The sequence below is a fragment of the Chelmon rostratus genome, chromosome 15 (genome assembly GCF_017976325.1).
Source record: "Chelmon rostratus isolate fCheRos1 chromosome 15, fCheRos1.pri, whole genome shotgun sequence".
Taxonomy (NCBI): domain Eukaryota; kingdom Metazoa; phylum Chordata; class Actinopteri; order Chaetodontiformes; family Chaetodontidae; genus Chelmon; species Chelmon rostratus.
The window spans coordinates 17096882-17122389 of NC_055672.1; the positions used below are offsets into that span (position 1 = coordinate 17096882).

A 25508-nucleotide genomic window follows, 5' to 3' on the forward strand; every position below is an offset into this window, starting at 1 on the left:
CCCAAGAATAAGTAATGCTACTATGATTTATTATTCAAAGACTTCATCAACCAGCATAAATGTAAATAAATGCTGGACATCATCAGTGAATTGTCGCCCTCTTTTGGCTTTAACACATCATTACGCAAACAATGAACAGCGTTTCAAGGGCAACGTAAAATCCCGCCTTCTTCTGTATGATTCGTCCATTTTACCATTCTCACAAGCTAATTGGATACGAGGATGCCAGTTCAATGACGAATGCGGATGTGTAGGGGAGGAAAACGCCACCGGTGAGAAACGTGGGTAAACGCTTGTGTATTTTCAGCTCTGTGTGGTCATTGTGTTGGTTGCAGTTTGTTCTGCCCTATCTCGGTTTTTAGAACATACTACGAAGGGTTCGTCCATAGTCAAAGCCTTTTGCCATGGGCTCTGCTAAAGGCATTTGGACTAACAGCTAACGTTAGCTGCAAATGCTAACAACTGTGTCAAGAGTGTCATTCCAATGTAATGTCAACAAGTTTAAAGTGATTTGTTCCGTTTTAAATTGCTGAATTGCATCCAGCTATCATCACAATGTGCGCTGATATAACGTTATTATCAAAATGTTTTGCAGCTTTACTCATGTTTAATAGTGCACACATCAACATTATGCTAATTTGTTTACTACTTATTAGCCTGACTGGTACCCGCAGTTGAAATGTGAAAATGCTCATACATGGACATGCTTTCGAAACGTGTTTAAAAAGAACAGGTATCCAGTTTTTTGTGTCTTTATATTGGCCATTTAGTTTTTTGTTATAACACCGCTAGGTGGAGCACGAGATCTTATTATAGGACACATTAATGTCAGCACAGTCAGCTCCTCAGCACTAACGCCTCAGCTTAAGGCCAGACATTGGAAATCAATCCCATGACCTGATAAAGAAGTAATTGGAATTGATAACAATTTGTATAGCAGAGTCATAGATTGATATTATCTGTTCTGAATACTTGCATTATTTTTTTATTTAAAGATAAATCTCAGCAACATACACATTGTATGGAGAAGGTCACTCCTGACTTACCATAGTTTTCACCTCAATTTACTGACAGGTTATTATTACCATTAATGCCATTTTCAGTGTTTTGTAGACATTCACGCATCTCAGCTTCTGAGTGGCTTTGCTGCTGAGAAAGCTGATCAGTCGTAGTTTCTCTCACCTTTGTGTTTCACAGTGTTCCCCTGAACGATGGCTGCCTCGGGAAAACTGGCGTCTTTCCGTCTGCCTCCCTTGCCTACTGTAGGAGAGCTTATAAAGCTGTACAACCTGCGTGCTGAAAGGCAGCTGTCCCAGAACTTTCTGTTGGACTTAAGGCTCACAGGTCAGTCTGCCTCACTCTCTCTCTTTCTTTCTTTCGCTCTATCTGCAGTGCACCAGTAGCTCCTTCTCTTTGTTACTGTGTCTACAGTGAGGGCACGGTGTTGTGTTTTGTCAGTGCACTTGATTGCACAGCTCCACATAGCCTTGTTTCAAGGCATTGAAACCGACAGGCTTTTCTGTGTGGGTGAGGCTGAGTAGATCTCCTGCTAATGTGAATGGACCGACTCGATTGTTTGCAGCCCTTGCAGAGCTTGAGCCTTAATATAATTATCAGTGATGCAGTGCAGGTCTGATCTGCTCTCCTGTCCTTGGACAAGGTGACTTGTTAGATTAATGCAGCTCATCTTCATCACACATAGGCAGACAGGTATTGCAACATCACACACTATTAGTCTCAATTTAGATACCCAAGAGTCTGATGAAGACATTTGGTTGGAGAGTTGTGTAATTTATATGATGCATGAGTTGAACTGAAGTGAGTAGTGCTTCACTGAGCGTGTGCAAACATGGTGATGAAACACATTGCTGAGCTGCTCATCCATCTCCCTCTGTTCAGACAAAATAGTGCGTCATGCAGGCAGTTTGAGGGATGCCCATGTGTGCGAGGTGGGTCCTGGTCCCGGGGGACTCACGCGCTCCATCCTCAATGCCGGGGTAGCGGACCTGCTTGTGGTGGAGAAGGATACACGCTTCATCCCAGGGCTGAAGGTAAACTGAGCAGCCGCAGTTATTGCTTGTACACAATGTTATCAAGGTCATTCGGTCAAAGAAACACCTTCACCCTATTTCCAACAGCAGTATCGTTAACCACCTGCAGAGTGATTGATGATTATTTAGTTTTTTTTGGACACCTTTTCATCTTTATTGTTGAATATCACATAACATCGATTTCCACAGCTCTTGTCTGAGGCAGCACCAGGGAGGTTGAGGGTTGTCCACGGTGACATACTCACTCACAGAACGGACCGAGGATTCCCAGCAAATATCTCTAAGCCATGGGAGGAAGGTGGGATTATGAAATTATGAAAGATGTCACGGTGGTCCTGAGTAGTAAATCCGTGGAATTTAAATGTGTCTATGTGTGTGCGTGGCTCCGCAGATCCACCAAACCTTCACATCATAGGCAATCTTCCATTCAATGTCTCAACCCCCCTCATCATCAAGTGGCTGGAGAACATTGCCAACAGGACAGGGCCCTTCTCCTACGGACGCACCCGACTGACGCTCACTTTCCAGAAGGAGTTTGCAGAGGTGGGTGAACACTGCTGCATGTTCCAGTTTGGCATATTTGTCAGGATGCTGCCAAGAATCGCTCATTGAATTTAAAAAAACAATAAATTATGTGTTAAAACTAAAATTGGACCAAGCTTTTAGTATGTAGTCTAGACATACAGTAGCTCTTTTCATGCACAATCACGTCTATATTGCATAATGAATGGATTATTTTATTATTATGATTAAATATTGATTTGTGGATCCATAGTTAATCAGAATTTGCAACTAAAATAAAGAAATCTGTGGAGTTTTTATCACTAGGCCTGGTAAATCATTCAGAGCACAATTTAATGATGTTTGCTTAATTTTCTTTTCTGTTAATGACACATAAAAACATAATTAGGATGAACTTAAATACTCATTTGGTCTGGTTTTTGGTCTTTATGTAATATGTTTACCCAGCATCTGTGGTTACTACTAAGAGCAGCATTGTATGACCTCAACAATTAACCTGGTCTTACTGGATATGCATCATTAATATGCAGTAGTTTTTTTCTCCATCCAGAGGTTAACAGCCAGCACTCGCAGTAAACAGAGGAGCCGTCTGTCCGTAATGGCTCAGTATCTCTGCACAGTACACAACTGCTTCACCATCCCTGGACGGGCCTTCGTCCCTTCACCACAGGTAAGATTTACCTGCGATGATGATACTTAACATCGCTACATTTAGCTCTACCATGGCAAAACGCCAGCAGGCAGTGTGTTAAAGTGCGTTTTACAAAAAGAAATATCTCCTAATTTTATTCTAGGGCTTTTGTTTGACATGTGGCTGGTCTTGCCCCTCATATTCAAATCCACGCATGTACGCCCTCCGGGGATGATGCTGAAATAAAATTTACACACTGAGAAAAATTATGCTATATTAAAGAAACTGAATGTTGACTTCATCCTTAAGTGCCACATAGTGGCTGTCAGGACATCAGCAGATGGACACGTTACTATTGCACAGTTCTTACCCCGTGCAGGATAATAGTGAGACCTGTTCACATCTCCAGTCCCTGCTCCCGAGTCCCTGATCACATCACCATCACTCATCCCTCCCTCATTCTTCTTGCTTTAAGGCTTCATTAAGACTGTGTTGAATCAGTGTTGTCTCTGTTCTGTCTTTGGACCCTTTCTAGGTTGTAATGATGCCTGGTGGGTATTTGAGATGTGGCAGGATCACGCTGCGCCTTGTAATGAGGGCCTAGTTCTTTTTTAGGACCAACTTCTCTGTCTGCGTCTTTCAGCCCATGTGCGTGTGTCAGTGGAGGAACGGCGTGGCGTTCACTTTTACGTAACATGAGAATGCCTGGGTTTTCTTTTTTTTTTCAGGGTAAGGATTTATAGCAGGACTAGGGGGCACATTAAAAAATAAAAGTACTGCTGCAAAGTATGAAATAGTGTTGGTTTATAGACAGCTGCGTTTTGAGATTACAGACATGCAATGCTTTTGAAAGACGTGGGAGATCTCTTACATCTTTGTACAAATGAAACCATGTTTTTCTTTTCCTGAATTAAAGGATAGGTGTTAGGTTGATGTTAGAGATGGACTGTTGGTCCCTTGAAGATGTCGTAGCTCTTTAGGAGACCCACTATTGGTAAATATTTAATCTCCTGTGTGGAGTAAAATGCAGCAGAGTGAATGGGGACCAGTGCTGATTGTTCATTCTCTTAGAAGAGATGGCTCCCAATGATTATTTCATCACTCTCAGCTGCCTTTCTGTGCATTTTTTTTTTACTCTTGAGTGTCTTATTCTTGCATGTATGTCAAACTGTAGCTTAGTGGAGTTCAGCACGCTTATCTGCGCTGTCAGTGTGCACACATGTGCTCGTGTGTTGCATGCACGGGGTATGTATAAATGTGAATGGAGTGGACTCACACTGCATGCGCATGTGTGCACTGCAGATGAATCAGCGCCTCCCACTTACCCACACAGACCATCTATCCCCACTAAATGTTTTAATGGGCACTTGGTCGAATTGATATCATTAGGAGAGATGATGGCTGTTTGATGAGCAGGCCTCCCGCTGCTGGCATCCTATAAAAGATCAGAGAGTGCATAGAGTATATTAATGCTATCGTACACTCCGCATTGTGCAGGCCCCTTTTAACTAGTATGTCATGTAGTATAACTCATAAAAAGCTCTATGGCTCTGCATTGTTTGCTGGTGCACACCAGAGTAATTACGCAGAATGTGCATGAACAATAAAAATGTCCGGCCTGATTTACGGGAGCACATCAAAGGCTGGTTGGGGGGGCGTTGAGGTTGTGACACACAGGAACTTAGACTTCTAGCTAAAGCAGTGGTTTGTCTACAAATTGACCTATATATCATCAGGATGTATAAAGAGATATAGAAAATACAGGAAAATGTAAAGCAGAAGCAACGTCTAGAAATGGTAATGGCTAAATCCCCCCATTTGAGGGCAGAAGTTAATTATAATGGGGGAGTAACGCTGCCAAATATCAAAGGTGTCTCCCTCTGTATCCCTTTGTGTCTGTCGCTCTCTCAGTTCCTGCAATGTGTGTGTGTGTTTTTTCAGGGACTTTGTGACTGTGCCCCATACATATAGCCAATAAATTACCTCAGTGGTCTAATTGTTGGTATTATCTCGTTCCCACTGAAGCTTTGGGTTCACTGATTGTGTTAATGAAGCACAACTTGCTGCCGCTCGTTTTGCCTGCTGTCAGCATGTCTTTGCTATGGTCTGAGCTGAGGCTCTGTGTGCTGCTGTGAGCGAGTGAGTGATTCATGAGTATCCTGGAACAGGTCAGCTCAGTCATGTATCGATAAGATTTATGAAGATTTCTGTGAGGCGGAAAAAAAAGTCAGCGGTTCAGAAGTCCCCCCCCCTCCCCGCGCCCATCGTAACTAATGGCAACTCTCCTGCACTACACAAAAATACGCAGCAGCAGGTGCTACACCACTTAGTGCAGTGTGAAAAACATCTGAAGTGTTTTTAATACTGTGTAATCAAACAAACAGCATGCAGAAGAGCCACAGAAAAAGCAACAAAATCACTGAACCTTTTCAAATAACCTTGATGAGAATGTAGCTGGAGTTAAAGGCGGGGGTAAGGGGAAGTGCGGGTTGATTGGCCGGTTGATTTGAACCTATAGGATCTGGCCAGCGCAGGATAATAAGATAATGGGAAGGGAAATGTTGAATCCATTCTACATTAGCAGCTGCTGGGGCCCGTATTGACGTGGGATGGGCAGATAGGTTCCGATCCCCCCCGTTCAATCTGTCGGTCTTGTTCTTCTCACTCACCTCTCTTGTGGCTGAGATTGTCCTTGAAGGTTTCTGAGAGCGGTGATTGGCTGCTTTGATGGTGTTCCCCCAGGCTCTGATTGCCCTCAGTCTGTCCTGCTGCAGATCACACCTGCCTCCATTTCCTTATTGTCACTCTGCTGTTAATTCTCACATAGAAGGGCCGATTGAGTGATCTTTCAGTTGCTTCTGTCACAACTACACAAATATCTGATGAATCTCTTTTAGGGAGTAAACTGAGAATAGAAACTGCTGCTCTTCTGCTGTTGCTTTAATCACTTTACACATTTCTAATTTGTATTCTGGTCAGGGGTCAAGGAGTTTTAGAGTGCACGCTGCCATCAAGCCTCTGCATCTTCAACACGGACATTCAGCCGTCAGTTTCATTTCTGTTGCATCTTTAAATAGAAATTAGTTGATTTGCTACGACTAAAGAGTGTGTTGACTCGCTCATCTCTCCTCCCTACCTCTTCACTTCCTCGGCAGAATGTGATTAAAATCAACTTCTGTCCGTCACAGGCAGGTCTATAAATCGCGCAATGGATGCTCCATCACGAGCAACCTGCTGGCTCTTATGTAGAGCTCCTACAGAGCTCCGCGTCTTGCCAACAACTGTGTTATCCATTAGAAAAGGTGAAGCAATGAGAAGAGGGTAGTGGGAGATGTAGTAGGAAATATACTGAATGATAGAGGTGGAAAAAAAATGAGACAAGAGAAAATCAGTCAGAGACAGACAATGGGAGGAAAAGAGTGGTGATAACTAGGTGAGAGAAGACAATAAAAGTGAAAGCTGGACGGAGAGGAACTGACTAAAACTGCAGAGGTATAAAAGAGAGATGGGGATTGAGTCTCAGCAAATAAAGGAATTAAAAGTGTATATGGTCTAGATGTGAAATGAAACAAAAGCTGGAAAAGGACGTAAAAACAGCAAAGCTCCCTCCACAGAGGGAGTACAGAGCGCTGGAAGACAGATTCATGACAGAGATCGATCTGAAGGGAGAGTGAGGCGTACCTCCAGCAGATGGTTGTCTGGGCCACTCGTCAGCCCCGCTCTGAGTAATGGCTGCATCAGCCATCACCCACCAACTAACTGAGCCTCACAAGAGCAGAGCCCTACAGATGTTCGCCTTGTACACTGTCGTCGTCCAAGATCACAGGCCAGACGAGCAGAGCCTAAATTAAATCTGTTGACGCTGCATTGATCATCTGTTATGGCCGGCTGTTGTCAGGGAGAGTTTGGACTCGCGCAGTAAATACACAGAAGATACATCCTCCCGTTAGTAGTGATATTTTTACTGTCTTCCTGTTGTTGTTTTTTTTTAAGATCCTTTGAATTCAGGGGCTGTTTCAGCGCTGAATGTGACCCGACTCAGTGCAGTGTGATGCAGTGGCAGACTCAGTGATAGATATCCTCTCTGTGACCTGAAGTGGCCCAGCTCTCGCCTCAACAGTACGAGTGAAAATCAACTCCGAGGGACCGCACCGCTTTCTCACCCCCCGCCACACATCCTACAGGCACACAATTCATCTAGGCCTATTCCTATCTCTTTCAAACGGGGTCAAACGCGGTACCAAGAGTATCAAGGAAAGTTATTTCAATGACTCGTGCCGGCGTGGTAAACGCCCGAGGGCTTAGTCTCAATACATCACAGACCCAAGGTAAAGAAAAGCTAAAAATACTCTCCACCTCTTCTCTCCTTAAACAAAATGCCGAGGTTGGCAGAGTTGGCTTATGAACATCCACCAGAGATCTATTGCTCCTCCTAAAAAGAAACTGTGCCGGATTTGCTCGGAGTCAGCGCTCAGAGTTTAGCAAATTCAGCTCTGTTTAGTTAGCGAGCTTGTCAGGAGAGTATGCAGGTATTTTGAGGTGTAATGCTCAAAACCTGGCTATGTCCCAAGGAAAGAAGGTCAGCTTCAAACAAGTAAATCACCAGTGCTGCTATGATACTCTGATAACTAATGAAGTTGGTGGGGGGAAAAAAGCCTCATCACAGAAGGAGGCATCAATCTATAAGCTATTAACTTGAAGGCTTATTTGAATGCTCTAATTTCAGCTTCATGCACTGTGACTTCATGACTTCATTTCAGGCTTTTTAGACGAACTGCAGGTTGGATTTAGTGGCCGTTTTCTTCGTGATTGTTTCAGCTAAAGTATCTTACAAATTCCTCAGCTTTTCTGTCCATGTGTGAAAGTGCCTCTGCCTTTGCTTTCTGTTGCGTTTCTGCGCTCTCACTAACACATCGTAGTCTTGGAATATAATCCAATGACCTCTACAGTGATCGCTGTCATCCAGAGAGATGTAGATTGCAAAAAAAATCCACACCTTTCAACCTTTTAGCTCCCCTCACCTTCAGCTTGCAGAATCCTCCCAGCCACGCGTCCCGCCCCGTGCTCTACGCTGAAATATTAAAGGGCCTCCTTTGAACTGTCAGACTGTATTGTTTTCCTACAAGCGCTCCTTTTGTCATCTCCACAGCTTTTACTGCCTTTCTCAGCAGTTAACTGCTCAGCCAAGGTCGTTGCTATTATTCCCTCAGCCTCACGCGAGCACTGGGACCAGAGGAGAGCAGCTCCAACAAAGGAAGGTCACCCTCTCGTGCTGTTGATGACCGCTTTATATCTCCAATATGAACCTTTGCGTGCGTAACATCTGTGCAAAACAAAGAGCCGCACATTAAGCGTGGTGACGTACCAGAGCCATTTGGGAGCTGACTGTATTTTGAGCGATGTGGTGATCGCTAATGGACTTTTGGTGGCCGACGGGCATGACAGCTCCTTAACATGCTCCGATGTCTGTCTCGCTCTTTGTGTCTGCCGGCATGACTGGTGGAGAGCATCGACTGTCTTGTGAGCAGTCATCCCCTCATTGTCTTTCCACATCTCTTTTTTCTGCGCTTGATCTTTGGAAAGGTCATTCGCCGGCCAGGAAGGTCAATAAAATAAACTGTGAATTTGACGTGGCAGGCAAGTTCAAAGAGAAGAGCCTGACGCATGATTAACCCCTGCCTCAAATTGACAAGTGCACACCTCCCCTCATCTGAGCTCACGTTCCAGATATGTCATAGAGGCAACTCGGGGTGAAAGCCTTTGATGGAAAATGTAGGATAAATACACAGAGGAGCAGATCTTATTAGCGTTTCCCCACGAGAGGCGTAGTTATTTGATCTGCACTCTTGTTGCATAACCAAGAGGAGTGGGAGAATGAGAGAGGGAGAGACTTGAATAATCCATGTTTGTTTCGGGAAAGCACATTCTCACTCAGCTGGTGTCGACGAGGCTCCAATCAGCTGTAATGAGAGCCCAGATCCTCTTGGAAAGAAACTATTTTAGAAACGCTCCATGTGAAGTGTGTAGGCTACAGTATGTGACGCAGGCATCATGGTCGAGGAACATACAATACAGTATTCCAAATGCAAGGACTTTAAGGCTGAAGACATTTTCATTCAGCAAATTGTGCAAACTGTGATGATTTGGAGCAGAAGCTGCAGTTTTAGCATTTATATTTAGGCTTGTGGGGTTTTTTTTTTGCATTTACATGTTTATGTCAGGTTCATGTGGAACCAAAAGCACAGGGGATCCCTCTTTAATGAAACACATTTGCAGTATAAGCTGTTCGTTTAAAAATTTAAGGTGAGACCATTTCTCTTGTTAATGCGTTTACATTCGTGCAGTTTCATGGATTAAAGCCCGACCACTACAGGAGTTTTGAGCCAATACTGACATCAATACTTGAGACTTTAAACATTAATGAACAATTTTCATTTTAATATGAATGTCTGTCATAAACAACCTCCGACTGCATGTGTTATTTGTCTTTGGTGGTCGTCTTTAATTATTATCTGCAGCTGCTCTGCATGTTGTCAGTAAACTCATGACTCTGTGTCAGATACAACTGAGATGACTCCCATTCCCAGAACCTCCCAGAGGTGTTATTATTTCACTCATCTAATGGGCTGTGCTATCATCTCAGTGAAGAATGATTGGAAGAGGAGTTGTATTGAAGGAAGAATACCTTTTTCAAAAACCCATTTGCACAGGGTAATGTTTTATGGATGTGTATTTTAGTTGGACTGATACTGCTGTATTCCTGGGCGCTGCGTATGAGCAGCCTGCCTGCCTACACTCAGCACAGCCTGTTCTATCCAACAATCTGTACATTTGGCAGGAGGGTGAATGCTGTCTCCAGCCTTATCAGGCATACACATTCAAGCAGACGACATACAGTAAGTATGTTGCTTTCACAAAATAGTTTTATTGGTAAAAAATAGAACTACTTGCACAAGCACATTGAGACAACTGTATCAGAACTTGTGAACTGTTCATCATCACAAATATGCTCTTGCAAAGTAAGAAGTGCTAAAGCATCCACAAAAATAAGCTGCAGTTATCAAAATGATAAATCAATGTCTTGTTACAATATATGCAGGAGAGTTGTAACTCTTTGACTTTTAGGACCTAGTCACTTTGCACTCTGGCCATTTATAAGCTAATGAAATTGCGTGCTGATGATCAAGCTGCACAGCCACAAAAAAGAGAAATCTCTAGCTCGTATTTCCCTGCTGAATCCTATCAGACAGAAGTTGTTCCCTTTTTTTTCCCAGAGTGCCAGTTGTGTTATGAGTTTGTACTGGTCCAGGGAGCTTTGAATGCTCAGCCATTTGAAACAAACTGGTGTCAAGTAAAGTAACACAAGCAAAGGTGTATCAAGTCGTCTTCTTATAAAGAAGATATGGTATGAACATGACATTGTATTTTATATTGAAACAATCGGAGAGAATCCGGATCCCTCAGTAAAAACAAACACCTTTAAAGCCTAGATGCTTGTGTACAGCTGTCACAGACTTACAGTGAATCAGAATTCCTGAAACAAATACAAGTAATACATTTTTTTTTTTTCCATTTACAAAATACCACACTCGTGTCTTTCCAATGAAACTCTCATGCCCAGGGAAGTCTTGCTGTGCTTTGGGAAATGAGGAATAAAGAGGATTTAAAATAACCCTCGAAAGCTGCACTGGACTGTACACGAGCATCTAGCTGACTTGAGACTTAGTCTGGCAGAACAAATCACAAATCCATAAAACATTTGCTTATGTATAATTCATGTACAAACAACGCAATAAAAAAATAAACAGAAAGAACTCCAGACAGTATTAAAACGTGTCATCATGAGACGATTTGGCACATTCTCGAAACGCATAACGTGTCGGTATTAGTTGATGACATGGCACATTCTTTACTTTGTTTATTGCATTGGTTATGGTGCCTGGGCAGTGAGATATTGTCAGGAGGCCAGTTCTGTTGGCTTGGTCTGTGCCGGGCAAGATGACTCAGTCGAGGGGGGAGGAAACCTGGCCCTAGAGGGCTGCCAGGGTTGGCTGTGGTGCCCACAGAGATGCCCGTGGCGTGCCGGCAGCAGCCTGCAGGTGGCGAGCTGGGCTCAGCCATCTGCTCTGCCCCGGGAAGCTGCATGTTTATGAGGGAGAAGGAGAGAATGTGCAGTTCCATACATCACTGCCAAGGCCTATCTCAAGCACGAAAACAATATTCCTCTGATATCCCTCCCCCAGTAAAGAGTAGACACACTCTGGAATATGACTGTGTGAAAGCGTAGCTGTGCCACTGACATATGAGTAGGTGGGAGTTTTGTGTTGGAGCGGCCATGCTTTCAACATGCATCAGCTTTCTCTTGTCAGCGATCACATCCATGTGACGTGTGACACGAGCAGGGCAGGGGGAATTGGGAGCAGAGTGACAGGTAGGCAAAAGCGGAATGGTGACATAGTCAAGTGGCTGCAATTTAAGACACTGAGACCGTCTGCAGGTGCAGGCTGGTAGCATATGCGCACTGCAGACGCACTTGGAAAACAAGTCACATATGGAGAATGACTCAAACCTTTTTCAGCTGCCTGCCACACAGCTACCCAGCCAACCATGGCTCGAGAAGCTTTTCCTTTTCTGCCTCGTTTTTTGCCTTTCCGCCACTGCACCATTACACATCCGTTCATCCCTGTGAAACTACTTGCATGGTATAGACACCACGGCAAAGAAGAGCATTTTCCAAAAGCTCTGACCGCGTAACAGGGATGCTGCCTCATGTCTCTAGCTAATAAAAGGGATTAGCGAAAGTAGTGTAAGCAGAGGCTGTGATTGCAGCTTATGGCGCCATGGCTAGAGAAATGATGCCCCCCTAAACAACTTCAAGTCACTGACTGACATGCACATGCCCCCAGACAATAAAGATATTTGAATGCCGAATTCCGTTTCCATGGCAGTGTGGAGGAGGATGTGAAAAGCACATGCAAAAAGCCCTGTCTGAGTATTTACCGTGTACACAAAGACACACGCGAGTGTAAGTGTGTGGGCGTGCGTGTCTGAGGGCGTGCAGGAATGGGTAGATGGATTGGGATGGGTAGCTGCTACTCACAGGCAGCATGTTTGGGTATGGCAGGAAATATGAAAACAGCGTTATCAGAAAGTCCACTCTGCTGAAGGATTGAATCGCTCTCTATTAATTTCTCTCCATCTCTCTCATATGTCCACCTGCAGAGAGAGAGGCAGGCAACTGTTTGTCTGCATTTTCTGTCTCACATCCAGCCCAGCAGCCCACATCTACTCCTCCTGACAGTCCTCTTTGAGCAGTAACAGCAGGGCAATGTTTCTACAGCTTTTCAGGCACAGGCATTTTGTGGCTATGTCTCAGTCTTCTACCAGGCATTCTGCTGTATTAATACACATACAGGCTCCACACAGCATGCTTTAGAGGCAAAATATCAACATCATTCTAGTAGCTAACAAAAATATGACCATTTATTTCAATCAGTTCCACGTAGCATTCTAGTGGTTACAGTACACAAAAAAACTACAATGGCTTGCTATGAAAGGGTTTCCACCTACTGCTCTCACACGTTATATTGCCTATTTTGTCAATTGGGAGGGTACCAAACGATTGTAAATAGCAGCTAAATGATTGCTTTTTTCTTTCTTTCAATTCAAACCTTTGGTGAGGAAAAAAATCTACACGGAAGGCTTCCTTATTTGCTTAATCCATTCCCCAGGGAACTCTTTCTCTGATTTACTGATGAAGGATGTCTGCATTTGGTTAGCGGCTGCCTTCGATGCTGCTGCACCTTCTCCTGGCTCCTTACACATTCAAACTGTTTGTTCCAAGGCGCTGCTTAGGGAATACCTCCACTGCTTGTGCTTGCAAAACAGAAAAAGGTAGAAGAGCGAGATAGAGGAGAAGGGAAAATGAATTCAAAGTTGTTGCCCTCCTTTCTCATTTTTTCTCCACCTCCATCTGGAGAAGAGCCGAGTGTGTAGCATATGCCGTGATGGTTTCCCCTCAGGCTCGTCTCCCTTTAGCCGTGGCGCACGCAGCGCTGCTCTATTACACATAGTCCTGCAGGCTGTAGCCAGTCTTATTGTCTAATGGGGAGAGAGAGCAGTACTGGTGCTGGAGCTCCTGCTGCTGCTGGAGCAGCTGTTGCTGTTGCTGTTGCTGCTGGAGCAGCAATTTGTCAGGGGGAGGGAGCAGGACCAGGTCCTGGGGGCCATGCCTCTTCCCGGAGCAGGACATACAGAAGATGCACCCCCCCATGAAGAGGAATCCAGCGGAAACAAAGGCCACGTACACAGCACCCCCAGGCTCAAACTTATTGCTCTCGGGCACACTGGAGTCCAGGAAGTTGGTGATGACCTCATTGGTAAACCAGGAGGCAGGCACCAGACACAGAAAGCCTGCAGCGACAAAGCAGCCACCGCTGGCAATCGCAGCGTGCCGCTTGGAGCGCCGTCCACCACCCCAACGTGTGCATTTTAGTCCCAGGGATGCGAGGCAGAGGCCCATGGCAGCCAGCACGCAGCAGAGCACCATTGTGGTGCGGGCAGTCTGCAAGTACGCAGGTAGTGAAAGCACAGAATACTTAAGTGTGCAGCTGAACATGCCTGTGCTGTACCATGTGCAGTCCATCCACAGACCCTGCATCTGGGAAATCGCTGTGATGATGTTGGAGCCCACATCTGCGCTGACCTTCCAGTTCGGCAGCAGAGTGGCCACCATGGCACCCATGATGCCCAACAGCGCCAGGACAAACCCAAATATCTGCATGCCCGTGGATGCCATGCTCCTTTTCAAGTTAATGCAGCCGCTGCCGCCTCAGCCCTCGTCCTTGCCAGGCAGCATTCACCCAGCGCCAGCCGGGCTCGTCGACCCCACTGCCCAGCCGCCTCTCTCCCCTCCCTTGGCGGTGTACCAGCTGCCAGTCAAATCCCCAGCTCCTCAGCTCCTCAGCTGCAGCTCCACTGGACTGGAGGAGAGAGACGGAAATGAGAAACTGAAGTGAGTGGGTCCCCTCGCGCTCCCTCCTTCTCTCTCCCCTCATTCACCTCACACGAGCAGAGACTTTTATGGTTGGAAACAAAGGGCAGCAAGAAGCACGAGCGCTAAGAGCTGGCTTTGGCTGTCTGTACTGTAGGTAAGCAAAACACTGGGGGTTGCCGTGCATGCATGCATTTTCAGTGTGCTGCCTTCTCCTTTTCCTTACCGGAGCCCCATAGAGCTGTTACTGGAGAGGGAGAAATGAGTTTGTGGTATTTGCAATGCTCAATAGCTATGTGGACTTAAAGCTGCAGTGCCCTCACCCCACTCATATACTGTAAATTCTGCCACTTTGATTCACTGCTGTTTACCTGATAAACTGAGCCCACCTTTTCTAACAGTCACACAATCATCTTCAGGCGAAACACCAGTTTATTCAATTTAGTCAGCAGCTGGAATTAAACTTTGTGATGCACCTGTTCTTTTTTATTACTATTTTGTCGGACTTCCTTGCCGGCGCATTGTGGTCCGTGTCATCTAAATAAGCAGGTCGTTCCAGCTTTGAATGAAAAACCTCGAAGCTCAGTCTGATTGTTTGCTCTTGTTTTTTTGCGATCCACGGAAGGGGGGAAAAAAGCGATGTTGAAATAATCCCTTACCCCGGCTGGTGCAGAGCTGGCGCTGACGCGTCACGTTGTTCGCAGTGATTCCTGTAAACACACACATTGAAAGACAGCGGGCTGAGGAGGGGGCGAGGAGGCGAAATCAGCCCGGACCGCGGATCCATTCAATCCATCCATTTCCTTAGCAACAGTAGACCGGAGGACATCTCCGCGAGACCGCACAGCCGTGGCCGCAGCCGGGGAGAAATAACCGTAGCGCTCCGCTCTGCCTCTCTCTCTCTCTCTCTCTCTCTCTCTCTCTCTCTCTCTCTCTCTCTCTCTCTCTGTGTGTGTGTGTGTGTGTGTGTGTGTGTGTGTGTGTGTGTGTGTGTGTGCGCGCTGGGGTATGGCAGTCTCTGCCTCACAACAACTTTATAAACGGCTAAACCTCACTGTACAGCTCCCGGCTGTTACTGCACTATCAACCAACGGCGCTATTCAAACAGTAACTGCGTCCTCCTTTCTTTCTACCCCTTTCAGACACACTGAATTATGCGATACTTTTAATTAACTCGTTAGCAAGCTTAATAACTGCTGTCACTTTTTTTTATTAAAGTCATAACATCCGACCTATTTCACCGCGAATAATCAAGCTTCCCGAGTGTTAGCTAAAGAGCTAACTCGTTAGCCAGCCAACTTAGCTGTCCTGTCTAAAAGTATTTTTTTAAGGATGTAAAATCAGCTCACCCAAAGTGCAAAAAGATTTTCTCACCTAAGTTACCTCTAGAGCTGTCTCTGTGTGTAGAAAGATGTCTTTTCCCAGATTCTGCAATGACTGTCATTTCTGAAGGTGACTGTAGCTAATTAGCTCATATTTCAGCAAAAGTGTCTCCAGAAATGATGCTGTATATAAACCTCAGACTTCTCTGGTTACCCTTTTATTATTGGATCTACTTCCCCCAAAGAAGTAGTCCCTATGACAGTAATGCGATGGGATAGCTAAAATTCTGCATTTAATTTTACTTCATTTTCTTTTTTACTGTTTACTATTTTCCTAAACAACTCTCTTGTCTCGTCTGTCACAACAAACACATTTTAGTATATTTAGACTACCTGTTAATATTCTTTTTTTTTTTTTAATCTGGTGAATGGCTTTTTGTGGAAACAGCCGTAGTATTAGTTAATAAATGTCAAAAATGTAATTGCAAAATGTAATGGCCTCCTTCCCATCATATCAACAAACTAAATAAGAATGAGAAAAAGGCAGCAGATTTCACCTGACAGGGATTATTAAGTTTTGCACAATGGTATTTGTTGCTCAGATGTAACATTTGTCTCATCAGACTTAATTCTGGATGGAGAAAACTCTTCTTGCCGTGTAATGTAGATTAACTAATGAAAATTGAATCCAACCCATTCTTGCTTTGAGCTGCTCAGTAGTCGTAATGCAACACCGCTGTTGTTAACTGATAAGAAATGGCCAAGATTCAAAGTCTAGATAATATTTCCCAACGTAGCCCCACTACACAATTGGGAAGGGTAATCTAATTAAGACGGAAGAAAAATCTGCTATCATTATGACCACATGAGAGTTGTGTGCTACGAAGCTTTGTTTGTTTACGTTCTGGTCCAGAGGCCAGGGGAGCATGTGTACCCCACCATGCCAAAAGTGACCCTCCCTGGGGCATCATCTTCATCAGGCATCAGTCAGCAGGAGCCTAAAGCTCACAGCTGCTACCCTGTCTTTGCCCGTCTTTCCTCTCCTCTCTGTAGAGGACATGCAACAAAGGTGGGAGTGGCTAGGACGGCCTTGATTCATGAATGACAAAGAGGACAAAATAAGAGAGGGAAAAAAATCAGACAGGACTAACAGGCCTTGATACCCTTGGAAACGCAGATGTGTGTTGCTGTTATTTTGCTGCATGGGCAAATCAGCAAACAGAAGCCAGCTGTGGGAAATGTTTTTGCTTATCCCCCCACTTACAGTATAGCAACCAGACATTGTCCACAGTAATGTGTAGCCATTACGTGTAGATAGGTTGGCAGCAATTGATTTGTTAAGCTATTGATCTGTTTGTTTAATATGGCCCAGTGCTCTCTCCAGCCACTATTTTCCCCCCTTAAGCTCCCCCTAAGAGACCTTTTCTCAAAATGAGATCTGGCCAGCATGTGGGGACGGTGCACACTACATTACCTCTAGTGTGATGTTGGTGTCGACTCTCTCAGAACTCCTTGTGGGGAAACCACTGCAGCAGGAAGAGAAAATTTCCAGTTTTCTACAGACACGCTACATTATGGCGTGTGTGACCTGTCTCCTTGTAACCGATGAGATCCTAAGTGCTGATGTTGGTGTTGTTCTGTGGGGAGTAAGATAAATAAATGAATAGATTAGAGAGGGAGTGGGTGAAAGGGGAGAAAAAGATGGAAGGAGAGAAGAGCAAAACCCGGTTAACATAGACCCGGTGAGTGCAGATGTGTGACACTGTGATGTGTGAAGATATTGCGGGCTATTATAAGCGTGGTCCCCTTTATTTTATCACCTCACAGCAGAGCTCTCTAGCCTTTCTGCAGCATAGCTCTGAGGCGCAGCCGGACCAGCCACGCTCCCTTTTGCTCACACAAGGGCTTTTATCGTTCAATTTGCATTTTTCCTCTTTTATGTCCTCCCTTGCGTAATTGGTTTTCGTGCTCATCGTCTTGCAAAGGCGGTTTGTTCACAGCAGAGATGCAAGGTGTCGTGTGATAGCTGTGATGTCGCTGTCAATGCAATCTTGTTGTGGAGCAGGGCCCGGGTCCAGTTTCACCATACATTATATGTGTAAACCTGTCCAAGGCAAAGCGCTTGTGACATGTTGCAACATTACCGGCATTGGCTTGATTAATTGGTCTCCTCAGCTTAGTCCATTAAAACTGACTCCCAAGTGAACAGATGTGGCATAGCATTTATGAGTTTTTAAATATCCCATCAAAATTATTTTTCCCATGTTGTCCTCATTTACTGTTGCACTGGTACAGTAAATTTCACATTTTTGGGCAAAGTTCAAGCTTTTCTACGACGAAGGCGTCTCTCAAAGGAGCTGATCCTGTCAAAGAGCAGGACTACAGTCTTAAATGTCCTGTGTGCATGCCATGGGCGATTCCATGGGAAGTACACTGAGCTGCCTGCACAGGAAGCCAAAGCCCTTCCTCCCCAAACCCTTCCAGCAACATCAGCCTACTTTATTCAGCTGCATTGACTGCTGCCTTCTCCTCTCTGAGAGGCTGTCTCCCTCCACTGATGTAATGGAGGTTGTCTTCTCAAGGTATTGTCATGATTAATGCAGCTCTTCCCCCTTTGGTTGCAGGATCTCAGCGAGCTTTTCTCTCTTGTATTCCCTGGCTGTATATAGCTTTTTTTTTCCATCCCACTGCTCCTTCTCAGAACCTTCCTGCCATTATGTAAGCACAAGTGTTGGTGGTTCAGGTAGCACTGTGGCTGGTGCCCCAGGGCCCCTGCCATCTCATCTTGGTTACGCTTAGAGGGACATGACAAATTACTGCTCACACACCATTGGGCAAGAACTGACCAAGAAAAAGACATCGGAGGTGGAAATAGGGAAAGGCTGAGCTTGGGAACACAGGGCAAAGCTGGACTAATAGAGTTCCCTGCTGAGCTTTGGGAAGGTCAAATACATGAAATATGGTAACACGATGGATGTGGATGTGGGACTATTGTACTCAAGTGGGTCAGAAAAGGTCTTGAGTTCTGGACAAAAGCAGACATGTGACTTTTAGATACAGATCTCTCATATTTTACCCTTTTCAAATCTTCTACCAGGGGAATCAGCAGTACAAAACCTGTTTACAGTCGAAATGCAAGGTGTGGCTTTATCAGATTATTTAATATACCTTAGGTAAGAACTCTATGTAAAAATGTTTAAAATCTTCATTTTCAAAAGGCTGGATCAGAGCTGCATTGGGAGTCAGAGCAAGAGGAATTTTCCTGAGCTTGAGTATGGATCCTTACATAACAGTCTAATTTAGATGCCAAATTAGTGGCAATGATTCGCTTGTTTTTTCCCCTCTAAATACAATGGTTTGCTCAAGCCTAGAAGAAATGATTGCAGTCAGAGCATTTCCTATCTGTGCTCTGTGTGTTTGATCCTTACCGCCACCTGTGTAAAGAACAGGGGAGAGGGGTGAGAGATAGCAGAGCCTGAGCGAGGGAGAGATATTAAGTCTGTCAGATAGGGTCAATAAGTCAGTCTGCTGCCCCAGTTCAGAGTCTCCCAGCAGATGCAAAGTATTTTAAGTGTTTCTGGGGGAGGGCCGGGTGGGTGAAGGCATGTTCATTGCACCTCAGTCGAGGGTCCAGGTGACGGCACGTGATTTAGGATGGAGTTTCCTTGCATGTTGAGGTTATCAGGGGGAAGGATTAATGGCAGGGAGCAGGATATATTCCAGTGGTGCTACCTAGTGAAGCCGTGTTGCAAGGCCATACATAAATCATAGCAGCAAAGTGACTTGGACAAGCTGATGGCTGAAATGCTGCTGCCTGTATAGTCCCAATATCGACTTTTCCCCTTGCTCCTCTCTTAAATCATGAAGTGTGGAATATAAATGGCCTAATTATTCCAGCAGAGAGTGAAATTAAAGGCATTCATTTTTATTGCTTATTCCTCACAGATGGTGGTCTGATCTTGCCTCACCAAAGCACTGATAGAGGCGTTTTGCAATCCAGATCTAAAATCTCGACCAGACTCCTTTGATGTGTTTGTGACAGGTGGAGGAATTGATTCTCATAATACAAGCAGGCTTTCTAAAACAAATGGTGCAGCCGCAGCTCTCAGTGCCCTTGACACCGCCTGCCACGTGGCCTTTGTATTTAAAATGCATCATCTGAACTAAAAGGGTTAGTGGATTAATAATAGACTTATCAAGAAAAAGCAAAGCCCATTGCTGACACAAATAAACCACGAAGGCATCATTCAGTATTAGACTGTGTTAAACATGACAAGAGATTAAAATTAAACATGAGATTTACCGAACAGCTCTATAGTACATGCAATTACAGTCTCAACTCATAACAGCCTGCCTGTCTTCATCCACGTCGAACCGCCAATGCTGAACCCAGGAGTTCGAAGCTTTCTCTGCGCTATTATTGCGCCTAGCCTTCAGGGCCGTTGAGACTAACAGCCTCCACCAGCGTCGTCCCATTAAACGCCACTGCGGCAGGAAGCTCAGCAGCAGCCAGGCATCTCTACACGGGGATCTATAGATCTGATAAGAGATAGTGCTGCGGTTTACACATGCACCCGAGCACCACCTCAGTTGTTCGCGGAGAAGGAGAATCTAAACAGATCATTAGAAATCCTTTGCGTGTCCTTGGACCACTTTAGTTTTTCTCCCCTAATTATCAACGCCAGCCCCTGGCCCAGGAAAGCAAAAGGCAGCTGTGAGTGAGTGTGAGTCACACAATCCAGAAATACAAGCTTTACGGATGCACAAGGAGCTCAGCAGGGCATACAGTCTGCGCTGAACTACATGTCCTTTTATTATACCTCTGCGTAGATTTTTGTCTTCTCTCATTAACATACCTGCACAGACTATATATAGCATGCAACATCTGTCCTGCACCTCTCTGTTGTCCATCTTCTCAGCTTGTATATCCTTCAACAGGACAAACCTTACTCCACTTTCATATCTGGGACCTTTTTCCATTCGGCCGGACAGACGTGTGAGCTACTTATTGAGATGTTTGTTATTTTTTTCTTGCTGTATCCTGTAAAGAGCCTTATCTTGAAAAGCACTCAAAGCCAAAAAGCACTTAAGGGCAATGAAATTTATTATTATTAAAACCATAATATGTAACATTCCTGCATTGAAATGTGAAAATTGACTGGAACAATGTAATTTTGTAGAGTTGAATAGTTACATTATCCCAAATATTTTCAACAATGCTCAAACCCAGAGTAATCCTCACTTTTATACAAGGTAACATGCTTTTCATTTGGTCACCTATCAGTGGCGACGTATCCCTTTTACCTCCTCTAGTTGCGATAACTTCCTGGGAAACTCTGGAAACACCAGATGGTAAGTCCGAGAGTGAGGAAGGAAGTCGGCGAACCGGCCAGCTAGCCGCTCTGTTGTCTACCGTTGTTTGTGTTGCTCATTTTGTGGTGGAGCACGATTCTTCTTTTTCTTCAGCGATGTTTAACAATGAAGACAACAACTCCCATGATCCCACGTTACTTCACGACATCATGAAACTTATGTTTTGTTGTCGTTTTGATTGAAGCAGCAGAAATGACGTACTGGGCATTTAAGATGCTGCTGATTCCCCGTTGTCGGTCTGCTCAGCCTGTCAGGATGCAGTCCCTCTCAGTGCACCCTCACTAGGGACGTCAGGTTATTACCAACTATGGAAAGGCAGACAGGCGACTGCCCCGCTCTGCTGCCCGCTGTCTGGCTTTGCCATTGGTCCACACACAGTGGAGTATCTCTCTGATTGTGCAGTAGCCCCCCAAGCTATAACTTGCAGGACTGAATGGCATCATGCTTAAACCACTGAAAGATGATGGCCCGATTTGTGCTGCAAATGCACAGATCCAGAGATTCAGAAATAGCCTTTTAATGTATTTTGGTTCTTCAGATCCTCAGAAGATAAACAGAGTAGATGATCCTTTAAAGGGAAACGAGCAATAGAGTGAGGAGGGACCACATGGACGGATTGTGCTCGAAAGTTAAAGAGAGAGCGATCTGAGAGCAAGAGTTAGGCTCTGCTGAGTCTGGCATGATTACTTCAACAGTGTGTCATGTCAGCTTAGGGCTGACACAGGAAGGATCAGGAGACTGCAGCTCATGAAGAACTGGAGCCAAGTTACCACCACCACCACCACCACCAGCCCTCTGCTGTAGTTCACTGATTCCTAACCCCAGTGGATTGTAGAGTGGCTCAACAAATTTCACAAAACAAAGAGATTTTACCAAATGGTTGAACTAGACAACTAAAAGTAATGAATCGTTAGCTCAAGGTAATTGTTTGGCTGTTAAAGTAGGTAGCTTAAGGTAATAGAGAAACAGTTGAAATGGTTGGCTTACGTAAGTAGTAAGTAAAGCTCCATGAGTATACTCAAAAATATACACGCTAAACTTTACAAAGCCAGGTTGTTATTGTAGGTTTAGGAGTAGTTTCTCCATGAATTTCTTTAATGATTATTTTTTTTCCAAGAAGGAAGTGAAAGGACCCGCGTACCGTGTCCACCGAGTCTCCCGTAAAGCAGGACATGAGCTCTGCGGTTGCCTGACGTACCCACCACTGGATCTAGGTTCATGTTTCGTTGGCTTCATGCTCAGTGGAAGGAGGAAGAGCTATAATTGATAAAGACAGTGTGATGAAGAGAAGAGTGCTACAGTGAGTCAGGCTCAAAGGTATTAAGAAACTCAGTGGTGATGCAGCGATGGGAAGAGAGACAGGGAAGATAGAGAGAGGCTCAGTTTCTATGGTCCATCGCACAGGTGTTACTGTGGCAACTGGAACCGGCTCGCCAGCCAGCCATGCTGCGTCATCTTATTTTCTGCCTCCCTCCCTTCTTTTATCCCAGCGTGTTGATCCCCCTACCCGTCTCTCTATCTCTCTCTCTCTCTCTTTGTCCAGCTTTGTATCTCTTTCGCCATTTGTCAAGCAGCCTTTCTCTCCACACTTTGCATTCTCCTGCCGGCTCTTTATTGCCACTTTATTTTCGGCATACCCATGAACACACTGTTTGCTATCTTGTCTGAAGGTCTGCGCTAACCCCCTGCTGTCTGTCTGTCTGTCTGTCTGTCTGTCTGTCTGTCTGTCTGTCTGTCTGTCTGTCTGTCTGTCTGTAGGTGGACGTGGGAGTAGTTCACTTCACCCCTCTGGTTCAGCCCCAGATCCAGCAGCCCTTCAAGCTGGTGGAGAAACTCGTAAGGAACGTCTTCCAGTTCCGCAGGAAGCACTGCCACAAAGGAATAGAGTAAGCACAATTATACAACTGGATGTAGCTTGTCAAGCGTCTTCCCTCCCTTTCTTCTCCCCCCTCTCGCTCTTTCTCTCCTTCTTTCGCTTTTTAATCTTGTCTCATCCTCATCTATCATTCTCTCTACATTTTTCATTCTCTGTTTTCTGACGGCTTTATCTCAACATTAATTAGAATGATTTTTCGAGGCTTTCAGTGACTGAAGTCTGAACATCAGATGACACTCAGAGCGCTGTTCAAAACCACTGGCAACAAACCCACACGCCCACATGCGTGTGCTCGCTGCCCATCACTGCCTCGCCGGTTAGGAAAGTGTATGTAGGCCCGGATAACAAAAGAACACTGGCTGTGTGAAAGAGAGCAGCAATTATGAGTCATTGAGGTGGCATCGGAAGACGAGGCAGCATATTTTATGTAACTGCAGTGGGTTGGCGGCAGCGGCACCAAATTGGAGAGGAGGCACCGGCGCCGAAGCGCCTCAAAAGCATCTGTAGTTTGGATTGTGTGGAATTGGCTATTGCTCACCAACCTGCAGAGAAAGAGTGCGCAAGAACATCTTGGGCAGGGAGAGATTTTCAGCGTGAGAGACGGCAAAATGAGTGGAAATTTGACATTTGAATAATCGCTGCCCTTTCTGTGTTAAAGAAGTTGTGCGTCAGTATCTACATCCCTTGACTATGGAGCATGGCAGTGGAACACATTAACAATTCATGAGCAGTTCCAGCCCTTTGTGTGATTTCAATGATCTTCACAGATTTGAAATAATTGCTGAGGGATAATTTCTTTCTGTTTGAGATTTATAGTGCCATTAAACATGCATGAGCGTTAAGATATCAAAGCAACGTGAGTGTAGGAATCTGTACTTATCATGTACTGTATCATTTCTTCACGCCCCAACCAGGATGTTGTTCCCCACGGCTTGTCGTGCAGAGCTGACAGAGGAGATGATGCAGAAGGCCGATGTGGACCCCACTCTGCGCCCGACGGAGCTCACCATACCCCAGATCAGGGCTTTAGCGGACGCCTACGCTCACCTCTGCACACGTGAGCCCGGTCTCTTCAGCTATGAGTTCAGAGAAGAGAACAGGCTGAAGCACCTCACCGGGCAAAGGAAAACACCAATAGACGCATTTACCGACACGCCAACCGGCGCACCACCAAGTCCTTGACAACCCCGCAGAAAGAAGAAGAAACAGCCAAGAGAAGCCCCATTAATGGCCTCTGTTAGCACAGGGAGACAACAGACTGCTCTTAGCTTTGACATTTTCACCTGGCATATGCATGCATTTTTAAAACGCTTTTCCCTCCACCCAGGGAGCAATAGGTATCTTGGTATACATGAAATCCTGGGGCAGAGGCAAGAAACACGAGGCACATAAAAATCCTGGGTGGGCTCGATCGGCTCTCGTTCCAGGATGGGACAAACTCAAAGCCCAGTCGTGTGTTTTTGGGAGAATAAAGAAAGCGTGCTCCTCGCCCCCAGTAGCTCAAACAGTGAGTACCTCTTTTATATCCCGATTCTTACTTCGGATCCAACTTGCATAACACCTTGTCCTGTGGGACCTGAGAGAAATGTCAGTGTTTTCAGGGTGGTTTAGAGAATGGGAACAACATGGCAGCGCCATATCCAGGCCATTTTTTCCTTCCACTGTGTACTGTATTGCTTAGTCACTTGGGAGTCAGAGCTTAAAGGGAGGAGGAAAGTGGTGGGAATTTGTCAGCTCCAGTAAGCCTCTTGTTGTATTAAAGGAAGAAGAATTGATGCCTATGGTGAAAAAAAAGGGCTAAAAAATGTTAATATAACATAAATGTGGGTGGAGGCACTGATGTCATACACATTTGTTACATTTCTTGTGCAGAATACAGCGTTTATGACGTGTATGTTCATTAATTTCGAGCCTGCTGTTGTCATTTAAGGTTTTAATATCAATAAAAGTTTAAAAATCTCCACTTTCAATGCTAGAGCAGATTAGCACCAACAGAACACGACAGGGCTGCAGCCTGCCAGCGTGGCAGATGGTACGCTACGGTTGACGTGCCAGAGAGAGAATTCACTCAGTTCTGATGATTGGTGGGTGTTAATCTCCAACCACAGTCAGGATTTCATCAGATCTACATGGCAGATAGGTGCGCGGGGCTGCCACGTTGGCTCAGTGACCCTAAAGAAACATCAAGTGGTTTTGTGTGATGATTATTGCGTGTGTGGGAAGAGCTTGGATGGTGGGAGCCGATATCATGCACAAGGGGAGGGTAATTAGCCGCTGATTAGATACACCTGTTCAGCAGTGGAGCTATTCTGTCAAGCTATGCTGTAATGATGTTTGTTCTTGTTTGGGCTTCATAATATATATCCACATTTAGCTCTAAATGACACCTCAGCTACCTGCCTCCAGTAGCAGCAGCAGAGGCCTGCAAGCTGCTGTTACTGGACCGACAGAGTCCGGTCCTGTAGTTACAGGTGAGTCAAAGCTCGATCCTCATGTCAAACTGGCTGTCATGTATGGGACACGCATTGTTTAGGCTTGTAACAAAAAAAAAAAAACTTGATCAGAGTTGTTTTGAACATGCCCCTCTGAAATACAGTGAGGAATAAACTAGCATTGAGTGCATTGTTTCTGTTGTTGTTGCATCTGTGCTATACATGTGTGATATATATATGCTGTAAGCTATGTGTGGCCCAACGACTGATGCTAAGACTTGTCGAGACTGTTAGAGGTGATCAGAGGA

At 45.1% G+C, this 25508-nt stretch overlaps 2 protein-coding genes across 3 annotated transcripts; one reads left to right on the forward strand and one right to left on the reverse strand.

Annotated features, from left to right (window-relative positions):
- Positions 1-247: 247 nt before the first annotated feature.
- On the forward strand, positions 248-25367 carry tfb1m (transcription factor B1, mitochondrial). 2 transcript variants are annotated; one of them, XM_041953828.1, is made up of 8 exons: positions 248-281; positions 1198-1344; positions 1900-2051; positions 2241-2349; positions 2443-2594; positions 3124-3243; positions 22651-22778; positions 23683-25367. In XM_041953828.1, the coding sequence occupies exons 2-8, from the start codon at positions 1212-1214 to the stop codon at positions 23948-23950; spliced, it is 1062 nt and encodes a 353-aa protein (XP_041809762.1). In that variant the 5' UTR covers positions 248-281; positions 1198-1211; the 3' UTR covers positions 23951-25367. The 2 variants fall into 2 exon arrangements, with proteins under 2 accessions (XP_041809762.1, XP_041809764.1); XM_041953830.1 differs by lacking the exon at positions 248-281 and adding an exon at positions 657-733.
- LOC121618362 (claudin-20) lies at positions 13268-14002 on the reverse strand. The gene has a single exon (XM_041953831.1). The coding sequence runs from the start codon at positions 14000-14002 to the stop codon at positions 13268-13270; it is 735 nt and encodes a 244-aa protein (XP_041809765.1).
- Positions 25368-25508: the final 141 nt, after the last annotated feature.

Bases quoted from the DNA above. Each gene is read 5' to 3' on its own strand.
- LOC121618362 (XM_041953831.1), bottom strand. From the start codon at position 14,002: ATGGCATCCACGGGCATGCAGATATTTGGGTTTGTCCTGGCGCTGTTG.
- tfb1m (XM_041953828.1), top strand. From the start codon at position 1,212: ATGGCTGCCTCGGGAAAACTGGCGTCTTTCCGTCTGCCTCCCTTGCCT. The intron at 2,052-2,240 runs GTAAACTGAGCA...CGATTTCCACAG, and splicing joins GCTTCATCCCAGGGCTGAAG to CTCTTGTCTGAGGCAGCACC. The intron at 3,244-22,650 runs GTAAGATTTACC...GTCTGTCTGTAG, and splicing joins CCTTCGTCCCTTCACCACAG to GTGGACGTGGGAGTAGTTCA.